Source organism: Pectinophora gossypiella, chromosome 3, assembly GCF_024362695.1.
Source record: "Pectinophora gossypiella chromosome 3, ilPecGoss1.1, whole genome shotgun sequence".
NCBI lineage: Eukaryota > Metazoa > Arthropoda > Insecta > Lepidoptera > Gelechiidae > Pectinophora > Pectinophora gossypiella.
Window position 1 is genome coordinate 13,009,443 of NC_065406.1, and position 25,576 is coordinate 13,035,018.

At 36.7% G+C, this 25,576-nt stretch overlaps 1 protein-coding gene across 1 annotated transcript; it reads left to right on the forward strand.

Moving 5' to 3' along the window:
- The first annotated feature begins 844 nt into the window (after positions 1-844).
- LOC126379513 (gustatory receptor for sugar taste 64e-like) lies at positions 845-8,079 on the forward strand. Its single transcript, XM_050028302.1, has 7 exons — positions 845-908; positions 2,045-2,224; positions 2,771-2,919; positions 4,527-4,681; positions 6,217-6,379; positions 7,309-7,398; positions 8,017-8,079. The coding sequence occupies exons 1-7, from the start codon at positions 845-847 to the stop codon at positions 8,077-8,079; spliced, it is 864 nt and encodes a 287-aa protein (XP_049884259.1).
- The last annotated feature ends 17,497 nt before the right edge of the window (positions 8,080-25,576 follow it).

The window sequence follows — 25,576 nt, forward strand, 5'->3', positions numbered from 1 at the left end:
TACATTTCATGGAAACATAAATTCAAAGGCGGGGAAACTAAAAAGCAGCTCGGATGATTTTTTATTTAATTGTGAGTGAGTTTTAAATTTGCTTATTGTATACACTCGCCCTCAGCAGCTGAAATGAATTTATTTGAAAAAAAATCCGACAATCATTGGTTCAGCCCTGTACTGGATTCGAACCTGCGAGCTCAAAGTGAGAGGCAAGCGTTCTACAAACTGGGCTACCACGGCTCGGTTGTGCTATTTATTGTAAAGTAAGTATTTAATTTGTTTCAGTTTCACCAAGAATACAAACAAGAGAGTATATTGCTTCTCCTATACCGTGTACGGATGAGAATGTAACTTTCCTAAAAGCAATGAAACTATCTGTCCTAATTGGACAATGTTTCGGATTGAATCCTGTATTGGGGATTACTTCAAATAATGCTAATAAGTTAAGGTAGGTCGAATGTACATAAAGTAGCAATCTCGTCCAAAGGTTGCCTAGAAGAGATTTCTACTTTGTATTTAGAAAAAAAAAGTATTTGTTATGTTGTGTATGCTCAGCTGCTTCTCTCGCTAGTCATGACGTGGTAATTATCACGTTAAATCTGTACAACTCCATCTATGTTGTTTTTCATGAACGTAGTCTGGGAAGACCCTCATTGCACGTTCAAATATTCTACTCCTGAAATCTTCACCGTGTATTTTCTTCACGAACCAAAACTTACCCAATTAAAGCTACTATTGTCTGAACACAAATAAGTCTCGAAGCACCAATTAACTCGTATTTGTCATCCGCAGGTTCACCTACTATTCGGGAAGATGTTTGTATACCGTCTTGTCAATCCTTGGCCAGAACATGTTACTATGTTTCTGTGTGCTGAGGATATTCAAAGAGTCTGACGCGCCTTTGTCTTCTAATAGTAAGTTGGGATATTTGATACATAGGGTGGTATTAATAAACTAATCGCAGCTTTGAGACTGCTCTCAAGATCATGTCAATGTGACAGTTCTTATATAAAAACAGAGACTTGAGCATGAACTTGAGGACAGTCTCAGCTGAGATTAGTTTATTAATACCACCCTTAGTCTATATAATATAAAAGCGAAACGTAATTGACGAACTGACTCACTCATCACGAAACTTCAGAAATTACAAGTGCTAAAAGTCTCAAATTTTGCACGAGGGTTCCGTTTAATACGAAGGTTCTTACGAAGACGATATTTTTGGAAATTCATCCCCTAAGGGGTAAAAAATGGGATTGACACTTTGAAGTTCGAAGCATAAGACTAGAACTCGCAGACAAAGTCACGGAAGAACAGCTAGTAGAATAATAAAAAGATTGCTTGGATCAGGTTTATTTTTTGGGAAAAAAGGCTTTCACTGACTGCCTTGTTTGCTGAGAAACTGATTACCTATTTTATGTACAAGTTTCGATTTTTAAATGTCTCCAAGAATAATCCAGAAGAAAAAAAAACATGTGCGAATTGGACATGCGCACCTAGCTTGCGTACCACCAAGACACCACTAATAAACCGCTAATAAGGGCTTCGTTTCACTGCTGGGCATAGAAAGTAATATACACGTAAAAAAAGAAAAAAGAAAAAAAAAAGAAAGAAAGAAGAAAGTAATATATACGTAGCTATTTATGTTATGTTGTACGCAGTAACTGTCAGTACTATTCAGAGGCGAAGGACAAGAGTTCTGGTGCGTCTTCGAAATAGACTCACTTTGGGCGCCATCCCACTCGCATCAGGCAGAGTACTGCGGAGAGGAAGACAATATTTCCAAAAAAAAGTAGCTTGGAAAAAGCTACACCGATAAGAGCGTGGTTCTTAAATTAATTATATTAGTCTCTTGTTTACATTATAATCTTTACCCATCCCTGAGACAGAAAAGGGTTCTTGTCAGACGTACAGATAGATGACAGATAACCAGATAAATAAACAGACCCGAACAATAAAGTGATTTTATAAAGTTTATTAAATTAAATATTGCGACATTACGTTTTGCTTATATCAGAGAAGTTAGAAAAAAAATATATATTTTTAATTTCAGCTGCCGCTATATTTTATGCCTGCAACGGTTTAATAACAATACAGTTTCTCAACGTCGCTAAGAAATGGACAAGACTTTGTCGCCACATCGCCAAAATAGAGGCCATTGACCCTAGTGATGACAACACAGTTGTGAAGAAGTGTAATATATCGTGCATTGTTATTCTGATTTTGGGCGCTGGTAAGGCTTGGGCAATGCATCTCTTTGCTTCGGAAGTTATAAATGGAATTTTAGTATTTGTATTTTGTACATGAATTCATATTTTAGAAGTCACCATTAGAGAGCATGACTTAAAAGATAGAGAGGATTGAATTGCTGGCATGCAAATTCTGTTTTTTTCTTATTGTCAATTTCTGTAGCCATGGCGTGGATAACCATATTTAATTTTATGTGATGTGATAAAATCGTCTTTTTTTTAAATTAATCAACTCTTTTAAGTCGAACGCGACATACGAGTCCTATGCCACGGTTACTTTAAAATTTCGAACACTTTAAGTACTAATTTTACTTGAATATGTAAGTTTGTATAACGTAACATAAACTTGCAATTAAGGTACATTGCAGATGACCTATATACACCACACTGAGCTATCTGTTAGACCAACGTGATAAGTATCGCTGTTTACAATAGTCAAACCAGCGTGTTAGCTAAAACTGCACTTGAGATAAATTAATAACTTATTGATAAACGTCTGCTATAAGTTTGTAACCTAAATCTATTTTCAGTGGAACATGGTCTGTCAGACTTATCTGCAAGTTTGCAAGCGGTTGCCTGCCACCCAGAGAGGAAAGCATTCGATGCATATTTGATGCAAAACTTCTCTTGGGTTTGGGCTTTCATCCCTTACAACTCATTCTTGGGTGTGATATTGAAGGTACCAATCGCTCTTAAAAAAAATCTTGGAACCTGCGCCTGCGATTCGTTAAAAGGATGTAATTATTATTAATAATAATATTAATTATTAATAATATTAATATTAATAATATCATTTCCATATCTCGGGACTATGGAGTTCCGGACTTTTGGAAGGCGTGCGTGGGGCCGAAGCCAACACGTAGAGGCCCCTTAAGACAATTTAATCTAACAGTGATGTGACACCAACCGGCGATTATCCCTGTTTACACTATGGGAGTGCACCCAAAGATAATCCCCGGTTCTTGTAGGACTATTGCAGATTATGGGAACAAAGGGAACTAGGCTAGGGTTGGGGGTTAGTGGACCGGATACTGGGGCTATGGGGGACTGTGGCGCCTGCTCGACCAATGTTGATAGCATTATTATTATAATTATATGTGAGAGATGTGAATACTAAGATGATGTCTGACAGAGAATGAAAGGAAGAAGGATACATGTTGTGCCGAACCCACTGTTAGTGGAGTAAGGGCAGGAGGATGATGATGTCAGTAGCTTATCAGCAAGTGGCGAGACTGGGCCTCACTATTTTGTAATTGGTTATCATTGATTTACGGATAGTGCAGGACTTGACTACCAAACCAGATAAAGCGGATTTGATGAATGGAAGATGTACCGACTCTACTTAGAGTAGGACTTATCCTACTCCTACTCCTGCCCTTAGGCAGGAGACCGATTAATAGTTGATGTTAGTTATTAGTAGGTACTCCTATCAGACGAACTAAAGTCACCGACATAGCCTAAACAATTCGTCGCTGACATCGCTAACCGACGTATTTGAAATTTTTGGCGAGTCTGATTTGCACCTTTTGCTATCGTCAATAAGACACAAATTATTTATGAAAAAATTGCAGATACGTCATTTTGCAAAGTCAGCCACGAATTGCTGAACTGAAGTGGTAATGGGCGGGGCAAATCGCTCGTAGAACGGACCGCCGATGGGGCTGTAAGGTTCTGGAGTGGTGACCGCTGACCGGAAAGTCCAGGGTGTTCAAGCCCCCCGTTGACTTTCTAAAGGTCGCGGGAAAACGCTGGACGCGAGAAGCAGAGGATCTGTCATTGGACGATTACTGTCTGATGATGATGATGATGATTGCTATCAGATATTTTTGATATATTCATATTTTTTAAATAGTAAATTTGCATTTGCCTTTCCAGTTCCTATGCTTGCAATGTACATTCAACTGGAATTTCTCGGATAGTTTCATCATTTGTGTGTGTATATATTTGACGTCGAGGATTCACCAGGTCAATAACCGAATTAAATCTGTAAAAGGACAGGTAAATCTATAATTTATTAATTATAGAGGTAGATAGACTCACGCCCGTATTCCCTAATGGGGTATATTATGTTATGCTTTGTAAATAAAACGCCATTGGTGTTTACAGGGGGATGATTCAGCTCATTATTCTGAGTTAACAAAAGTATAAAATTGAAAATAATTTAAAAACACAAAAAGCCAGGAAAATTCCACTTGATATTATTTATGAGTTAAATCATTCCCCTCAGTATTCGTTACGATGCTACTAACACCGTGCATGTAAATAAATATATTTTCCACATTTCAGTCAGTACCCTCTTCATTCTGGCGTACCATGAGAGAGGATTACACTAAAGCCACTAATTTAGTGAGACAGGTCGATGATGTCGTCAGTGGTATAATTTTTGTATCCTTTGCTAGCAACTTGTTTTCTATCTGCTTTCTACTGCTTCATACATTGGAGTAAGTACTTAATAATACCTGTTTTACTCCGTAAGCATGAAAATACTAAGTCTAAGGTTTAACCATATAATAACAAATAATACTACGTATAGAACGGCGACTCTTCTGCTCCCCACCAGCGGCTGATCTCGGTTTACCTCACCCCCCTCGGTCTTACTTTAATCGTATCAGACATCACATATATAGATGCCCATGTACGATAACGTAAATGTTTAGTGGCTGTGAAAACGAAGTATTTTGTATGAATGTCCAGGGTGTGGAATTACCTAACTCTTTAGTGTTGGTACTAACCACGGGTCATTGACCTCACGTTCATAGTATGACACTTGGGATTGGGACTACAGTCATCTATAGTAAACATCATCGACGTCTATAGACGTACTGTTCTTGAAAGAGTTAAGAAATCGACCTAGTCTAGGTCAGCTATAAAGTTGATTTTTCTTTTAGTTAAGTATTTTGTATTTGACCTGTTGGCACGGTTATCGACGTAGTCGAAAATGACTTGGGTGGAAGAGAATATACCTACATATATCAGGCTCTTGTCAGTAAAGTTGACATTCGTTTCCTCTAAGACTCGAAATAATATTATGTGAAACTTCTTTTAACGCAACTGTACTTTGGGAGTAGGGAAATAAAAGTTGAAAACAGCTTATTATTTTTTTTGGATATTATTTAACATGCTTTTAGATTTTAGGGAAGATATTAAAGCGTAACATTATTTTTGTATAATTTGTGGCCGGTTGATTTAGGAGGAGTAGTAATTCGACAACAGTCATTTCACATGATGGCCTTAACAAAAAATACCTTAAAACTTAATAAAATTAGCTGTTGGCATTTAACATATTTCTTTACAATTTCAGGGAAGGTTTTAAACCTAGTATTTTGTGTCCTGACAATATTGGAATGAGGTAAATATCATACTTTCATTGAGGTAAAAAAGTCATAATTAGTGTAATGGAATGAATTACTGAAACGCAGGGAGGGATTCCATCCATATTATGTGGTCGACATTCTTCTCTTCGCACCGCTAGATTCGCTTCCTCCTTCATTATGCGAACTGCTAAAGAATGGAATTATCTTCGTCATTGTTTCCCGATGTATATAATTTGGGGATTTATAAGTCAGAGGTCTCCGGTGGAATGGAGGTTCGGTGGTGGTGGGGACATGTCACATAAAATACTTTGTGGTCCCCAGTTTGGTTAGCACATTACAGCTTGATTCACTTGATCAGCACTATTCACTTGATTGTCCGAAAGTAAGATGATCCGTGTTTCGGAAGGCTGGTTAAGCCGTTGGTACCAGTTACTACTTACTGATGTAAGTAAGTAGTCGTTACATGAGCCATGTCAGGGGCCTTTGGCGGCTCATTAGTAACCCTGACACCAGGGTTGATGAGGTTGGTAATCCACGTCACAACCCACACGATAAAAGAAGAATGTCAACTGAAGATTATTTTATCGAGATCGAAATCGCTTACTAGCCAGCCATCTTTTTTACCCCTTTACTATTTCTAGATTATTACTTGTTTCTTTCAGGCCCCTCAACGGCTATGAACATGCAAGCTACTTCATGTTCTCCATAGTATTCCTGATAATAAGATCTCTCGCTGTTTCCTTGATAGCTGCTCGTGTGAATTCTGCTAGCTGCGAAACGGCATACGCCTTGTACGAAGTTCCTTCGGCTAGTTACTGCGTTGAGGTACTTACACAACATAGCATAAGGCGAAGTTTACATTCTCATGGGGTAGTCAGAGGTTTATCCATCGCAAGATGAACTAAGTACCCACGCCTCACCAAGCTTTCTGTTAAACCATCGTGATAGGTGGTGCTCTGTATCGCCGTCTATAATGCTCGAGCTAACTGTGTTAGGAAAAACTGCACTATATTTAGTTTAGTTTATATTCGTAGATAAATCAATAACTTATTGGTGCACGTCTGGTACTGGAGTTCGAACTGGTCCGGGTACTTAAATATTATACTTTTGCATAATTATGCACAAAAAGTCGTAGAAGATTTTATGACAAAAAATAAAAGTTCAGAGGATAGTGACCCGAAGTAGGCCGATGAAAATAAGCATTGAAAGAAGGAAAATGATCAGTATTAGCTTTTGCAACTATGTAGAAAATCAGAGCCTAAAAATGCAGATTTCTCCATTGATCCTATTGTTAGCGACACGAATTAACGATTTAAAATAAAGCGGCAACGTATTTGGTGCGGGCAACCGAGTCTCGGCGCCAGATGGCTCTCGCAGCGCCTGCGCGTTACTTCATTTCGATATATTTTTTCTTTTTTCTCTCTAGCTAACCTCTCCGCTGCGCACCACGCTCTTCGGTTGCCCACACACAAAAGCCTTTTTATAAAGCGATCGATGTGTATTTATGTTTTCCCGTCCTATATATAACACCTTTTATGAGTCTGACCAATAATACATACATACATAAATTCATGCCTATTTCCCACCGGGGTAAGCAGAGACTATAGAATTCCATTTGCTTCGATCCTGACACACTTCTCTTGCTTCCTCCACATACATCAATCGCAACCAATAATAAGAAAACAAAAAAAAAAAAATATACAAGTACACTCTTCCATCCATCATTCGAACTTTACTTTATGGTTAATTTTTAGGTCCAGAGATTCATAGACCAAATTCATGGAGATACCGTGGGGCTTAGTGGCCTGCAGTTCTTCAGTGTAAAGCGGGGAATGGTCCTAACTGTAAGTGCCTATGCTATGGAGGGGCGGCGGCGGGGGGCATCTCCATCCTTGGAGCGAATCTACTGATATTTTTATTGCATTATCGTTACCTACTTAACTGCATCAACTAACGCATGACACTAGACACATGTGACGTCATGAGTTGCTGTTGCCATTTCTTTACTATTATTTATAATAAGATTGGTTGTAACATTGCTGTTTTCGCATTTGCCTGCTAACAATTTATATATTCTTGCAATGATAAATTTTACACGTTGACTGTCCCCATACAAAATGTTTTGACTTCGTTGTAAGTCCCGCATATTACTTTAATTTATATATTATGTCAATTTAGTTTATTGAAAAAGTAATATAACGGATATTTTTGATTATTTGAATATTTTTACTAAACCTTCAGTCACTTTGTCATTCAAACAGGTGGACAGAAACATTCGTCAAACATACTGTAATACAAACTGGTGGAGCACCCGCCCTTAGTGCGTACTTGGTCCTTTCTTAGTGACCCATGTATGGATCACGTGTAGTCCGTCATGACCCATATACGGATCACTGGACTGTCAACGTGTTAAAACGCGTAGAGCAAACGAACAAGTTGGTTTTATCGTGTATTTTTTCCAGATTGCAGCGACCATCGTCACTTATGAGCTTGTTCTTATACAATTCACTGGAGTTACTCCATGATGATGATACGATCTCACCAACCGATTTTGGCCATGGCGACCACTTCGACTCCTAGTTGGCACGATGCTGACGCCATAGTTACTCCATAACAAATATATAACATAACATAACAAATATATATCACATGGTAGCAGTTGTGTAGCATAATGTAGTAACAATTTTATTTAATCAAAGCAGTACACCATGTAATCAATTAATTAAACAAATGTTTATTACGAATAAATGAAAGAGTGAAATTAAACGACAGTTCTTGTGAAAATAATATATATTGAAAGTTAAAATTATTCTAATATTTTATTAAATCTTACAATTTTAATATATAATATCTACAATTAACAATTAAATATATCACAATTTGACAGACCTTTCTTTCACCACTTATTGATGTTTTATAATGATAATCTATCCATAACTTATCTGGCAGATAAGATATCAGGGGTGTAAAATTACCATATTAAAGCGAGGACTATCTAGGCCACGTTCCTTAAAAATAATATAGATGGCGCTGTACGAAATTACTATGGAATTTGTATGACAAATCAACTTGTAACGTCATAGAAAAACGTGCCAAAATGTCGCACCTATTACATTTTTCTCTATTCAAATTCATAAAATAGTTAAATAAAAAAAGGAAACATTTTTGTCACCTTTACATTTGTCTGTATTTAGTAATCAGAATTTTATAATAAACTACCCAATATCATACATGATTCACGCCTATACCTAACCGGAGACTATGGAATTCCATTTGCTTCGATCCTGACACACTTCTCTTGCTTTCTCCACATTCATCAATCGTTTCATACACGCACGCTGATTCAAAGTAGATCGTATTGAATCTATTTTAAGGACATCTCCAATTTAGTCAATGTACGTCCGTTTAGGTCTTCCTCTTTAATTATGACGATCAAAATGTCTAATATCAATATTACTTTTTTAGATAAAATGCTCAGAATGACCTTTTTACACCCCCGGACAGTCAACCAGTAAGTGGTGAAACAGATAGTTATTTCAGGCTCAATGTGCTTTGAGTGTTCTGTGTCCCTTTTTCAACAGTAGCACCAAGTTTCACTCTGTTTGCTTCCGAATAAAGACGTTCTTTTATGTCAGGATACCCGTCCAGCAGCTCTTGCCAATCGTCGAAATGTAAATATATTAAGTCCACAATCTGCGAATGAATCGTTGAATAAGATTACTACGTTATAATGAGGATAAAAACTGCCCGTTTCTCCTATCAGGGGGGTTATAAAGGTCACATTGCAGCAATTCATTCAAAAAGCAATATTCCAATTTGACATTCGCGCTTATAAAAGTAAGTGTGCAGTGCAAACAAATGTTTAATAGCAATTTTACTTTTTTAGATGAATTGCTTTGATGTGGCACTTTTAACCCGCCAGGTGTCGCTACTGTTGAGCGTTGTTAAATTTTGACAGTTCCATACAAGCATAGTATATTTACAATAACATTTGGTTTATTTTACACTACGTATAACTTTTTCCGCAGCGTTTAACTGCAAAATCATTCAATGTGTAATTAAACTTAGAAAAACTTATATTTAATCAAGTGTCTTTTTCCAACTGTCTGCTTTTCGTTTTCCTAATTCATCATTCAGACGGGATACACTCCATTTTGCTCAATATTATAGCAATTTATCACGAATTTAAGCTGGATAGTATGGAGAACTGTCAAAATTTAGGTACGCTCAACAGTGCTGCCGCCTACATTCGAGTTTCTAGTTTTTATTCTCATTATAACATCGAACATCCGATACACCCCGGACACTGTCAAAATCTCATTCTAATTGTATGCTGTAATACTGCGTAAGTGCAAGCGAGAGAGACAGACCACGCTCTTCCTTACTTCATAGTGGCTTACCAGCACAAACTCAAGTATAATCCAGAAGGGGCGAGGTGCGGGGCGGGGAATTACCGTACGCACTGGCAACACGATTCGACACTTTCACAATGGTCTTAGGCTGCGTTTACACCAAGTACGGTCGCGTAGCGAAAAATGTGTTTGTTAGGAGAAACACGAGTAGAATCGATTCGGCTGCGCTGAGAAAGGTTAGGATAAGGAAGCGTTCTATTGGTTCTTAGCAAACTCATTCATCGCTACGCAATCTAGAACATCTGTGTACTTAGATTTTCATGCTTTGGCTATAGATATAAGTATTTATTTATATATCAAAATGACACATGCCGTACGCGTATTGTAAGTGTACTGGACGGGAACATTCGGGTACAGTCCAGATACGATCCCGAAATATCCGCTGCTCGTCAGTAGCGTGGACAACCTATTTTCTCCACTAAATGAAACAAACAACATAATACATTATTGATTGAGAGTGTACAGGGTGTTAGTGACATCGTAACGGAAACTTTGAGGGATGATTTAGACCATGATTCTGAGTTGATATCAAGTGGAATTTTCCGTCGCAAAAGTATGGAACGGTAAAAAATGTAAGAGAACCCTAAAATTTTCATGAATTTTCCGACTGGAAAATCCACTTGATATCAACTCAGAATCATGTTCTGAATCATCCCCCTCAGTATTAGTTACGATGTCACTAGCACCTTGTATGTTAGGTTACAACCAAGCTATATGCACAGGCTTGCACAAAAGCGATAAAATCACGACAAAAAAATCACTAATTGAAAGTTAAGGTTCTATTGTAGGAGTATTTATTGTCTGAGGAGGTGAAGCGGCGCCAGCGTAAAAAGCTCTTTAAGGATGGTAAGTAGAAGGTTAAATTTTCAACTTACGTGCGATCCGTATACCATCTTTCTACTTCGCCTTCATGTATGAAATACATGCGTGGGTTAATGTCACCTGTTCTTATAATACATTTTCCTGTAACAGAATAATCCATTAAGTAAGTAGGGCATTATAATTTCCGGGTCTAATATAAATTATAGAATGCTGATCCGGTTTTTTTAACAAGTCTAATATGATAATTAAAACACATAATAACGGGTTCTTACCGCGTTTAAAGTAGGGATATGAGAGAAATATCGGGAGTCTCATATCCCTGATCTAAACGCGGTAAGAACCCGTTATTATGTGTTTTAATTATGATAATAACCGCGTAAACTATTTTTTTTTAAAACAAAATCTTAAAAAATATATCAGATTTTCTTGTTGCCTTATTATTTTAACATAAACATAAACTCACGCCTGTTTTTCACTGGAGTAAGCAGAGATGATGAAATGCCATTTGCTCCTATCCTGTCGTGCCTACTTTTCTGACATTCTCTACATTCATTAATCGTTTCGTTTCGTTTCGTGTCGTAGATCGTAGGTACTAAACCGTTTTAATCTTAAAACGGATAAGATTTATATATATATATATATATATATATCTCCCACTGCTGGGCACAAAACTCCCCACAATTATCCTGGCGGGGGTAGGTATTAAATAAGATCGTTGCACCAAATTGTAGGCCTTCAGACTGCTTGAAAACTGTGACAAATAGGTTGCTTATTAACCCAAAAACTTCTTACAAAAAGAAAAATAATATGATTCAAATATCAACCCGGAAAGATGACAGTCCTCTTGACTTTGACAACCAATTGTTTCAAGAAGTAGTCTGGAAGCCAATTGAACACTGCTGGCGTTTTTAGATGGTACATATACAGTGAAGAAAATATATCCTGGCGGAGACAAAGTGGTGCTTGATACGTCATTTCTGGTAACTGACTCCCTAAGAAAGAAAATACTCCAGTTTTGAGTCTGAGATGGTGAGAATGGTATTATATAAATAAAATAGTCCCGTTTGACAACAATCCCACTTGATGGTAAGTGACGATGTGGTCTAGAGTGGATCACGTTTACCTAGCAAATGCCTATTCACTCTAGCCTTGAAGACTCCCATATTATATCGAGTTGGAAAAACAGACGGCGGCAGACAGTTCCAGTCCGCATTTGGACGATGGACCGATAATAACACTGGTACGGTAATACCGTTGTAAGTACCATAATTATGACATGAGGCTCTGCTCTCTCTTTGGAAGGAGCGTGCTCATATTAGACCTAAAGAGCGCCGTATCGTTCTCAATAATGGGAGCTTATACGAAGAACCCGTTTAAGAGATCCCAATTGTGGAAGACCCGACCGAAACCTTCTTACAACTAAAAACTCAATTCGGTTCGCCAAATTTATTGCGGCCTTGTGAGAGAATCTTTAAGGCGAAGTTCGGTTTCGCTAGTCACATCACAGCTGACCGGGACAGCGACCCATGATGTCTATACTTTAGGAGGCATCGTCGCCGGATACGGCTTTAACGACATGGTGATGTTTCTCAAAGTATAATGCCAGAGAAAAGCAGTCCCAAAACATGCGAAAAACGATAAACGCTGATAAAGATACAAAATATAATAATAATGCGTTACGCGATTCTTACCTTTATATTTTCGCCACAAAAGCTTAGTATAAGTGCGGACGGAATTAACTAAAAAACGGCAGATACCATTTTGTTTCAAATATGTTGTTAGACTGTACACACGGTAGTCGTACTCGTACATTTCCCTGTATCTGGTGTAGATGCTGCTTATTGCCAAACTAACCATCCAGAGCTCGAGTAAATACAAAATGTACTGGGCGACGATTTTGAATACAATTTCACCAAGAGATAATGGCATAATCTGTAAAAAAACTAAGTAAAGTATTTCTAGTCTTTATAAAGACTAGACTAGAAATATTTCTAGCCCCGAAACGTTATGCAGAGAGTTTTTAATTCTCGGTCAACCGAGGGTCGCCAGGTCTCTTTGGGCAGCTCTGTTTTGCGTTTACCATGCGCACAGTAGGTATAAAGTGTTTCTAGTGTTTATAAAGATGAGAAATATTTCTAGTCTAGTCTCTTTGGGCTGCCCCGTTTTGCTTTTATCACGCGCACACCTACCTACCTGGCGACTCTCGGTTGACCAAGAATTAAAATCTCTCTGCATAAGGTTTCGGGGGTCAAGCTACAGATGCTGCAAAATATCGCCAGGAGTGGAAATCTGTTGCCCAAGACCTACATCTTTTAAACTCTTTATTGGAGACATTAATATAGTTGATAATGACATAAATAAAAATAAGTACAAAAAGTGGACTTATCTCATCCCAGAATAATAGAATTAAAAGAAGAATATTTTTTTATACTAATATGTTTTTTATGCGAAATTGTGAGGATCCAATGGTGTAAATAATGACTTTCGTCCCAATTGGTCACCAACATAATAGGTGGAAGAAAAAAAGTTAAGCTAATTCTAAAACCATTTCGAGATTGCGTCTTTATCATTTCGTTTTAAATCTCTCGTTTTAGCTCTCAAATTAGTCGGATTGTGTTACCTAATTTTAGCAAAAAAATCGCGTATTAATTTGACATTTAAATGACGTCAAAAAGTAGCCTGTTTATGGAATGTCATTGCCAAATGCTTATTACTTATAATGAATAAAATTTAAAATTATAATATTGATTCATAATTTAACTTACAGACTCCATATTAAGATGGGTTTGCAGAATAAATATGTACGACATTGCAATAATATAATCCGATTTCCAATTTCTTGGTACTAAAAAGCCTTTAATTGTTTTGTTGAGATGTGGTACGTTGTAAAATCTCGTTCTTCTAGGACATCCTGTGAAAATTCAATAAGAACTTTTTATTTACAGAGTTCTTTTTATACCACTTACTTCTTCCACTCTTATTAATGTTAGAGAATAGAGTAGAAATTGCTTTTATTATGAAAGGGCGCTCGGTGCGGAGCTCGGTGGCGCAGCGGTTAACGCGCTCAGTCTGCGATTGTTGAAGTTAAGCAACTTTCGCAAAGGCCGATCATAGGATGGGTGACCACAAAAAAAAAGTTTTCATCTCGAGCCCCTCCGTGCTTCGGAAGGCACGTTAAGCCGTTGGTCCCGGCTGCATTAGGAGTCGTTAATAACCATCAATCCGCACTGGGCCCGCGTGATGGTTTAAGGCCCGATGTCCCTATCCAGCCATAGGGAAGGTCCATGTCCCAGCAGTAGGGTCGTTAATGGGCTGATGATGATGATGAAAGGGCGCCACTAATAAAAACAAGACAATAACATCGTTTAAAATGTTCACAAAATAACGATAAGGCAAAAAAGGATTTTCATCGAAATGTTCCGATGGTGATACAGCGCCATCTTTTTTTTATAAAGAAACGTGGCCTTGAAAGTCCCTCATTCTATTTATAATACAACTTCATGTTACCGTCACTTCTTTGGAACGTTTCCACCCATTCTCCGTCATCCACGGAATTTAATACCTTGGGAGGTAATTTATAAATGTATACTGGTAACTCCGATATATCTGAAAAAATAATAATTTTAAGTTATAATAGCATTTTAGGAAAATGATTTTCGAGTGCATATATCAGTATTTTATGTAAGCAAGTTTGTCTATCTTTTACACGCTTTGTAGCTTGATGGATATTAGCATATTATGAGGTGGCATTTTATTCATCGCCAGTAAATGACATAATATGAATATATATTTATTAATATGGAGCTTGTATTTACACTATATAAACTATAATTATTATCATGTTACACAAACTTCAGAAGAAAAAAAATCATCGTCTAAACGTGTAAAAAATAAAAAAGTAGAGAATAACGACTGACTAACATAGTAAAAAATACGAATTTTAGTTAATTGGTTAATCATTTTTTTTATTATTACTGGGCATAAAATCAAAATATACATTACATTATAGTCATAATTATTTTATTTTTTAAGCGTTATATAAGTCACACCAAAAATGATTATAGGTTTCCACCCCTATAAATTACAAAAAAAAGTGAAAAAATATCTAAATATGTATGTAAAGTATGGTAAAGAATAAAAAAATGGTACAATATTACGTTTTTTAGATCTGCATGCTATCATCAGCCACGCACAGGTCAATGCATGGAGTAACAACACTATTAACACTAATTTCAGCAACATAGCGCCGGTTCTAGACTACAAGAAAAAAATATATTAAAAAAATGGGTTTTACGAGTTTTAGGGTTCTGTACCCAAAGGTACACCAAATCCATACAAAAATCTCATTCTTACACAGGCACTACACGGATCTTTTTGTACACGCGCAGCTGTGTGCCGATTTACCCCGCGCGCTCTTCAGCCCGTCCGAACGTTTTAGGGAATGAAGTTGGTACGCAAATCGGCAGTGGGGTAATTAAGATCTGACCGATGCGGGGTGGTTTATTCTATGGCAGCCGACTAAATAAAAGCTTGTTGCATACAGAGCCGGGAAACGGAGCAAGTAGGTCGAGAGAGAGAGAGAATATATATTTGCGGTTTCATACAAAATCCTGCGCCACGGCTTGTCGCGCTTTCAACCATTATTCTTTCAGAGCTTCCAAGCGTTATTTTCCTATTGAACACAAAATTGTTGGAATGAAAAAAAAAATGTGCAATGCAATGGAACGCCAGCGTTAAAAATCATCAGAACTTCTATCGTGAAGGTTGTGAGGTGGATGACCAACCTCAGTAACCCTGGTGTCAGGGTCGCCAGTTTAGTCACTTTCGGGTCAGAATGGGTGATCAAATAGTCACCATTATTGACTTTATTTTGAGGTCAGTTGCTAAAAGCCGGTGGTGGCATTGCTGCTGTGATGATAGAAAAAACCATTAGAATAACAGTAACTGCACTATTATATTGGATTGACACAAAGGTTCTACATTTCCAACTAATATCATGACAATGAAAGAGGACTTACCCGATAATCATTGAAGAAGTTTTTATGGTAAAAATACACGTTATAGATCCTCATCAATCGACCAAGTTGGAATTCCCAATGATCAGTGACTATTGTAAGAAGGGGTGTGACTACTGATGCTACGTCGATGAATAACCACCAATCTGTTAATTTTCTCCAACCTATGTATTTGTGTACACATTCATAATTTTCAATCACGACGTGCATCTGTAATTTTGAACAGAAATCAGACATGGTTTTGTAGATCATCACGTAATCCTGCTGTAAGGAAAAAAATCGCGTAGACAGGATGAGGATCCGATGGTGAACTCCTACCGGGTGAGAGCCCTCTGCGCTCCCCATTTGTCCGGCCAAGTAGTTAATACCATTTGCGGTAAATCTACAGTAAGTCACGTCCAAGAAAAAAAAGATGGTGTACTATATTGAATTTCAATCTTTCAGAAAATAAGAAAGAGTTTTATAATTTTTGACTGAAGACTTATTTACTTACAATAAGTTCACATTTGACCACCTGAACAAGTCTTTTGATTGGTATACACATAAGAAAATGCATTTGTAATCTTATCAAAGTTAAGGTCACTATTATAAGATTTGTAAACTATTGACCAAGTCAATCAATTTTCCCAATACTATTTGTACTTACAGTAAATATCTCCGAGACTAAGTAAGTTACGTGTATAGCGTCTAGTACAACACTAATACTAGTGTAAAGTCCTTTAACGTCTGCTGGTAGTGTGATTAAGATAAGAACTAATGCAGCAGTTGTTATAGGTTCAGCTACCCATGACATGAACAACCATCGTCTGTAATTCTTATTTTCGTTAGCTGAAACCGGTGCTTTCATTCTCTGCAAAAATATTGAAAGAAGTCACGACATGTATCATTTTTACAGTGTAAAAGTACGTTCGTCTTCTATGTTCGGACTGATTTCAAGAACATCAGAAATGAAAAATGGATACATAGTTTTTATTACTGTTTTTTTACGTAAGTAACGACTTGAAGCTCATGAGCTAGTAACCAGTTCAAATTCAAATCCAAAAATATCTTTATTCATTAGGTAACATAGTTACACTTTGAATCGTCAATTTTTACACAACAAACGTCTCATCCACCTAAAACTAATGCAGCTTCTCACAACCTGTATAGACGTTCTGTTTTTTTAAATAAACAAAATATATACAATTTTATACAATTGAGTAATTTAGCTGCCTAATAACAGTTCTCAAACAGTTAATCCCATGCATTCATATCTTCTAAATAATCCCTAACTTTATAATAACCTTTTTTGCAAAGTTTCTGTTTAACTACTGTCTTAAAACAGTCACGCGAAAGTATAGTTTGTAAGTAACTGCAAGTTGTCTTCTGATTCTACTTAACCCGAGATAGCATTAGTAATAGTGATGTAGGTATTATTCTTTTGTTTTACATCAATATCATATTAAGTTTATTACTTACAGGTAGTTTTATAATTTTCTTTGCCCGTAGAATATATTGGATGGTGTTTTTTGGATTCTCAGTGATAGGTTCTTCTAAAGGTATAAAATCTAGTAGAGATTCATAATGATCAGTCATGTTTTCTCGCACCTAAATAAAGCACACTATTACTTTAAAATAACCATAAACAACATGGGGAAGAATCTCAGAGAGTGTTCTTCTAGTGAGAAGTCGATATCATTCATATTTTTATTGTTTTGCAAATATCCTGTTCAAACTTATTGTATATCGCTATCTTACGTAAGTCCCTTTGGATATTTGCAAAAAGACAAAATATTCCAGGATATTTTTGCGTGAACGGGATTGATATTGCCTTGTGGGGATAATATATATTATAGTAAATCTATCTAAATATTATATCAAATAATTTTATGATCGCCTAGAAAGCAACATTGGAGTTCACTATAGACTGTCTAAGAGTGCTACACTGCGCCTTAGGAAGCTGTGTGTAACGCAAGAGGGAAAAGGTGACCCCGGAGTCGCAGATAGAGAAAGCAAGAGATACGATCACTTCTCACCTTTACTCAAAGCGAGGTAATCTGGCATAACGAAAATAAAACAAGAGTAAAAGAGAAATCCGACATAAAATTTTGTCTCTACCATGATTATGACTTTTCAGTCTTCTCTTCATCGTGTGGGTCGTGAGGTGAATTACCAACCTCATCAACACTGGTGTTATGTTTTATTGTAAGTCCTTTTAATTTTGATAAAATTGTTTTCCAAAGATTATGGGAGACTATCACAATCCCTTTTTTTTGTTGTATAGTCTGTGGCTGCTCCGTCATATCTGTCTCTATCTATCGTTTGCCTTATATGGACTAGTGATCTCGCTTTACCTCCCCCCGCACCTTTGTCACCACCTAAGGCGCGGTGCGGTTTTCACGGTCAGACTTTAGGAACTATATGTGGCGATTTGTCGATCGCACGTGAAAAATATGGAAATCTAAATTTAGCCTTTGCCTGGACTAACTGGATTTCTCTCTTCATATTGTCTGTCCTTTATATTTGTTTGTATAGATAAATAAATTAGTATTGTTACAATATAAATGCGGTTAATGAAGAAAAAATTGCAATCACTAATGTGTTTTTTTGTCTAACTTACTATTGCTATTTAATGTAACTATTAAGTACTAAATAATGTGATGGATAATTACATCGTCACCGATTATATGTTGAAATTCCTCGGCGCTTATTTTGAGTACATCAACATAGCCCAATGTTCGAGCAGTAATGCGCATCGGGTGAGGTTTTATACCCTCAACTAGGCCAAACATAGCACCCTTTAATATAAAAATATAAATAAATTATCAATTCAGTTTCTCCCTAGCGTTTTACTTTTATTAAGTGGTCCGCTTACCTAATCTGAAGATTTGACAGGTCCAATTTTTTTATAAAAGCGACAACCTGTCTGATCTACCAACCCGCGAAGGGAAAACCAGCCAAATACATAAATCATTAGTTATAATAATAAACTTATAGTCTGATCGTGAGTGCTGTACTCTTGGTTTTACATCCATAAACTCACGCCTATTTCCCACCGGGGTAAGCAGAGACTATGGAATTCCATTTGCTTCATTTCTGACACACTTCTCTTGCCTCCACATTCATTAATTGTTTCATACACGCACGCCGGTTCAAAGTAGATCATACTAAACCTTTTCTAAGGACATCTCCAACATTTCTAAGGACTCTTGGTTTTAAGTAATATGATAAGTATTACCTTAGTAAGAGTAGCCAATTTCCTTTCATTTTTATAAATAGCTACTTCTCCTCGATGCACTATATAGATGTCCGATGACAAGTAATCCTCTCTCACAATATCTTCGTTGGGAAGAAGGTGTAATTGATTACATACACTGGCAATTTGTCTGATTACGGATTCTGGTCCACGGAGTATGGTGGCCGTGGCTTTAAGAGTTCTAAAACAATGGATTAAAGTTAAAAAGAAAAGGAAAGAAAAGGAAAGAAAAGGAAAGAAAAGGAAAGAAAAGGAAAGAAAAGAAAAGAAGATAAAAGAAGAGAAAAGAAGAGAAAAGAAGAGAAAAGAAAATAAAAGAAAAGAAAAGAAAAAAGGTTTTTTTTTGTTTTTGTTCTATTTTAGTTCTATTGAATGCGCCTTGTATAAAGGCTTTCTTACTGTTTATGTTCAATTTAGCATTAAATTTTCTAGTATTGGGAGAGACTTTCTATTTTACATAGCATAATTATTAGTTACTATTATACTATTACTAACATTATTACTGCGATTTAAATTTGATAATAAGTCAAAATACGTACTCACGTTTTATAAAAGTAATAATATAAGTCTTCTCTAAAGACGACACTAAATTTACTGCTCATGATCGATGATAAGTCGATGCCTAGCGTCCTGAAAGTATTTATGTAGATATTAAAAAAAGCGACTTTGCCGTTGACTATTGTCTCTAAATACGTCGGGATTAGTTTACCAACTGCAAAAAATTTGTAATCGCAAACATTTTTTTTTATGGAACTACAAATTTATGACTTTCGCATTTTTTTCTTTTACTTGCGCTGTAAGGCCTTTCTTGCCTTTCATTCAAGGGTTATAGGAATTACCCCTGTATTGGTATAGATACTTTCTCTACCAAAGAGAATTATAATAATGTTCTCTACGTAGAACTACTTATACCTATATAGGGTGTTAGTGACATCGTAACGAAAACTTTGAGGGGTGATTGAGGCCATGATTCTGAGATGATATCAAGTGGAATTTTCCGTCGCAAAAGTGTGGAATTGAAAATAATTAAAAAAAACACAAAAATTTTCAGGAATATTCAGACTGAAAATTCCACTTGATATCAACTCAGAATCATGGTCTGATCCATCCCCCTCAGTATTCGTTACGGTGTCACTAACACCCATACCTACTTGTATGGCTACCGTATGTACTTGTGTGGGGTGTAAGTGACATCGTAACGAATACTGAGGGGGATGATTCAGCTGATTATTCTGAGTTAATATCAAGTGGAATTTTCCATCGCAAAAGTATAGAATTGAAAATAATTTAAAAAAAAAAAAACTAAAACAAACATGAATTTTGCGACGAAAAATTCCACTTGATATTAACTCAGAAGCATGGCCTGAATCATCCCCCTGAGTATTCGTTACGATGTCACTAACACCCTGTATATAAATCTCGTGATACAAGTTGCACTAAGATGTCTAGTAGATATTTTTCAGTATATAAAATAATGTCATATCACCTTTTCCACCAGTAACTAAAATAATCTATCGCCCTATCAATCGTTACTTTGTCTACGCGTTCTTCCTTTAAGAATTTTACAAGTTGATTAGTGCCATGGTACACGCGACTATGGCCTTGAAGACGAAGGATCAGCAGCATTTCAGAATAGCATGTTTGGTACCTGAAAAAACCATTGGGTGATTTTTTGAGCCTCTACACAATTTCGGTGGTATGATTTTCTAAATTTATTGGTCATACAAATAAGGGCGCCATAAAACATTCGGCTCGGTTGACTAAAACTTTATGTAAGAGATTTACATGAAATTCAGTCATAATACATGTGATGTAATTAAATTGAAAAAAAAAAAAAAAATAACCGGACAATATCAGAAATTACGGGAAAGTCAAAGGTTTTTTTAATTCCTCAAGACTTCGCATATTTTATCTTATCCCATGATTCGATTTTAACATAACTTGGTAAGTACACACAAAAACCGTGGTCATTTTTTTTTCTTTTTTTTGTACTCTTTCGTAAAACGGTCAAAGGTGTAATTGTAATCCTATGTCTGAGTAAAAATAAATAATTTAAACTGGCTAAGTATGAGTCAGAATCGCGTCATTGTTTAGGCTAAAGATTCCGAACGTTTGTTTTTTTTTCATAAGTTCAAACAACATATTTTATTTTATAATCTGTTTTTATTTTTTTATTTTTTTCCGCTTGTTTTGTTTATAATCATAAGTGATATAGTTCAACTTATTTTCATTCGTAAAAATAAAAATAAGACAAGAATAAAATAAAAACATTAAAGGCAAATAATATATTATAAGGCGGTGGGAACCCTTGCTCCGCGATTCAGTCACGCACTTGGCCCATTTTGTTTTGACATTTACCAGAAATAAATGGTGAACGGTGTAAAAATTGCGACATGCTTTAGTGAGTCGTATGTAAAATTAAAATACGACATAAATGTATTAAGCAAAGTTGCTTGAATTAGGTTTATGCTTTGAGCGAACACCTGAAACAGAAAAACATGTGTATTTTTTAAATATTCTATTGGTAAGAGATATTTGAATTTTAGTGTCTAAAAAGAAAGAGTAAGATTAACTTAGGATAGAAAAAACCCATATGAAGCGCTTCGTATTCTCATTCCTCATGAGAAAAGTTAAAGTTTGACAAAGCAAGCGGGATCCTTAGACCAAATCATTTACCATCATGTGGTAATGGTGCGATTGTGGTCAAACGCACACTTTTACTTGTAATGAAAAACACAGGCATCACACACTGGGACTAACGGCTTATCATGCCCTCCGAAGGTGAATCAAGCCTGCAAAGTCCTTACCAAACAAGGGGCAGTCTCACAAAGTGATTTGGATAATGTCCCCATCGGGAATCGAACCCGCATCTCCAGATCGTGAGCCTAACGCTCTAACCACTAGACCACGGAGGCTGTTATGATATATCGAACTATTATGATTAGTTGCATTCAAATCCGTCAACTTCTTTCGTGACGCGAATTATTATTTGAAACCTTTATTAAGTTTAATCTTCTTTTTCTAACAAAAGAGGGTCCTTATTTTTGAATCATGAACTAAAATATATTATACCCATTTCACATAGCACATCAGAACTTGTCATTTGCAAGATGAAGGAATTTCCGCGAGCGAATTGAATATGAACGATTCAAAAATAAGCCCCCAGATTTTGTACACGTTTGCTTACAATATGGAGCTGTTCAATTGTGGGTGATGCGTCTAGTTTAAACTGCATTGGCATCCAGCATGTTTTGTTGGCTTTTGTCAACTTATTTATTCCACCACCCTTATCAAACGTCACAAGTATACAATCCCACACGTAATAGTAAGACAAATGAAGCATTAATATTATTGTCACCACCTGATATTTCAAAATCTAAAAATAGAAAAGTATTATAAGTACCTTCATAAAATAGATTAATCATTGTCAAAAAGTTTATCGCATGTTTTGATAAAGTGTTGGTTGCCTATATGGGACTCACAGAACACTCGAAAAAAGTTACATAAGTGCAATTCTATCGCTATCGGTTAACTATTAAAGAAATAATCACGCCACATAAAGCACTTGCAAAGACTCACCGCTGTACAATCATCATTCTCCTGTCGGCACAACATGCTTCAACAACAAAACATTCTTCTTTTTGTCAGTCGTCATCTCGGTACTCACAACTTTCACACACATTTCCTTTTTTACACAATCCATCCACACTTTCTTGAGTAATCTCCTACCCCTATATCCATCCACATTCATACTCATAACTTCCCAGGTTATATGCCTTTCATCCCTCCTCATACCATGCCCACGCTCAATTTTTCAGTTACCGGCGCTACTTTTAAATTTCTTCTTATATATTTATTCCTAATCTTATCCATTCTGGTCACATCACACATCCGTCTTAACATTCGCATCTCTGCCACAAGTACTCTTCTTTAATCCATCTCCTTTGTCGCCCAATATACTGAACCATACAGCACGACAGGTCTTATGACCGTCTGACCGTAAAAACTCACCGCTGTACAATACTAACCCAAATATAAACACAACTTGTGGAATTTTGATCAGCGTAATAATCAAAGAACCCTGTTAATAGATACAAATGGATACAGTCAGCTACGGAATTCAGGAGTCTTTGGGCCCTTTGCACTTCCTCGCTGAGTAGTAGGCTTGGGACTCCAGGGTAGCTAATGACAAGTCCTATCAAGTCAGCAGCAAAGCCTCTTGTCATATAATGTTTAGCACACATGTGATATTCAGTGATTATCACTCCATCTTGACGGTAGTATGGTATCTAGGATAAAGCGAAAAGAATTATGTTAATATACAAGATGTTAATGGCATCGTAACAAATACTAAGGGGGATGATTCAGCTTATGATTCCGAGTTGATATAAATTGGAATTTCCGTCGCAAAATACATGTATCTTTGTATTTTTTTAAATTATTTTCAATTCGATACTTTAGCGTTGGAAAATTCCATTTGATACCAACTCGGAATCATGGTCTGAATCATCCCTCAAAGTTTTCATAACGATGTCACTGACACCCAGTATAAGGTTAATGACTACTCGAGCGAGTGCAATAGCGTCCATTTTCCCGATTTCGATGCGCGAGCCCGTGACCTTGACGCATCGGACCGGGAGTATTAGATGGTATAATAACCGCTAAACTCAATCGTCACTTGCTCCGATATCGCACGAATGGCATTGCGCCGTAAGGAAGCTCACTTTTCATATATAAGTACAGTGGTAATATTTAATTTTCTTACAAAACTCTTTATTACTATGTCGAGAATGGTGAAAACAACACACACATTCTGAATTTGTTGCAATGGCATGAATATGACTGCGCCACTTCCACCTTAAAACAAACACAAACACTATTATTATTATAATTGAAGATAATAATTTCATAAGATTACTATTATTGAATTGAAGTATTTACATGAAATAAATTCAAGATAGGCGTACGTCGTGTTGTACGAAGTTAAACAACTGGCTCGAGCTGATACAGCCGAAATGGCTACTGCGACCTTAAAAAATATATCGTGACCAAGTATCTAATTTAAAAGTCCTTTTCTAGAACAATCAGCTTGATAAGACCCAGTGTCTTTTTAGGAGGAAGCTCCTTGACATCCTGGGGGTTCTTTATTATGGCCATCACCACTCTCTACCACTTCACCACATCGAACAAGTGTAAGGGCATGTCATATTCCTATAAATAGAATCTGCATAAAAGGGACTCAGCTCCATTCTATATATGTTGTTGGTGCTTGTTGAGTTTGCAGTGTCCCATGAGGACCCTTATCTTTCTTACCTTAAGTATATTTAGATGTAAGTACATTCTAGTTTATGCATGAAGACTTCGATGAGAGTGGAAAAAGCGAAAGTGGTGTCAGGAGTAAGTGGAATTCCTTGGCGTTTGCCTACCCCAACGAGGATTAAGTTCAAAAAAACAGTTCGCGAAATAAATGCTTCCCTACTTTTGAAAAGTCTTAAAAAGGATTTTGTCCTTTCTAACATAACGGACAATTGTTATGGATGATAGGCTGATCCCTGCAGAATGTGCGGTAGAGTTTGCCGCTCTAGGATTGGCTTGCACAGCCATGAAAGAAAGTGCATTTCTTCGAGGCAATGACGTCATAAATCGTCTGAAACAGACGTATAAGGCCAATGATGATATCACCATAAGGTTCATTATAACCACAGCAACAACAGCAACATTAGTTGCAAGGTGTACTTTTCAGATTACTTGTGGCTTTGCCTACCCCCTAATTTACGTATGTATGTATGTAAAATTATGAGCAGAAAACAGCGAGATATGTTAATTCAAACATACATACCTTGTAATGCACCTGCTATTGCGTAAACGAAGACAGTGAAAGCTCTTATTGCTAACCAATAACGTATAAACCTGTAAAAAATTACGTTACAAAAGTTTAATAAAATATTGTATTGGCACGTTAAGCCGTTGGTCCCGGTTACTACTTACTGATGTAAGTTAGTAGTCGTTACATCAGCCATATCAGGGGCCTTTGGCGGCTCAATTGTAACCCAGACACCAGGGTTGATGGGGTTGGTAATCCACCCCACAACCCATACGATAGAAGAAGAATAAAATATTGTTATTTATAACAACCCGCAAAGGAACAGTAATGAAGTATGCTCCATACTCCCTCCCGTTGATTGAGATGGAGGCTTGTGCCAAGCATTTGGAGGATTTTCGTATTATTTACTTATACTTGACGGAGAAAATTACTGTAATTTATTACGTCAAAACGGCTTTCATAACGTGCGGCTAGTTTAATACTCATACTTTATATACACACACGCACACGCACACGCACACGCACACGCACACGCACACGCACACGCACACGCACACGCACACGCACACGCACACGCACACACACACACACAAGAGTACCTACTTATAATTTTAATTGATTGTCTTTTTATTGTTTCTACTACTGTATAATTCTATTTAATATCCTCTAGCCCTCGTTGACAATTACTTCCGCACAATATCCCAGGAAGAGAAA

Excerpts from the sequence above, each read along its gene's own strand:
- LOC126379513 (XM_050028302.1), top strand. The coding sequence starts at position 845 with ATGTTACTATGTTTCTGTGTGCTGAGGATATTCAAAGAGTCTGACGCG. Across the intron at positions 2,920-4,526 it reads TCTTGGGTGTGATATTGAAG|TCAGTACCCTCTTCATTCTG; the intron begins GTACCAATCGCT and ends TCCACATTTCAG. Across the intron at positions 7,399-8,016 it reads AGCGGGGAATGGTCCTAACT|ATTGCAGCGACCATCGTCAC; the intron begins GTAAGTGCCTAT and ends TATTTTTTCCAG.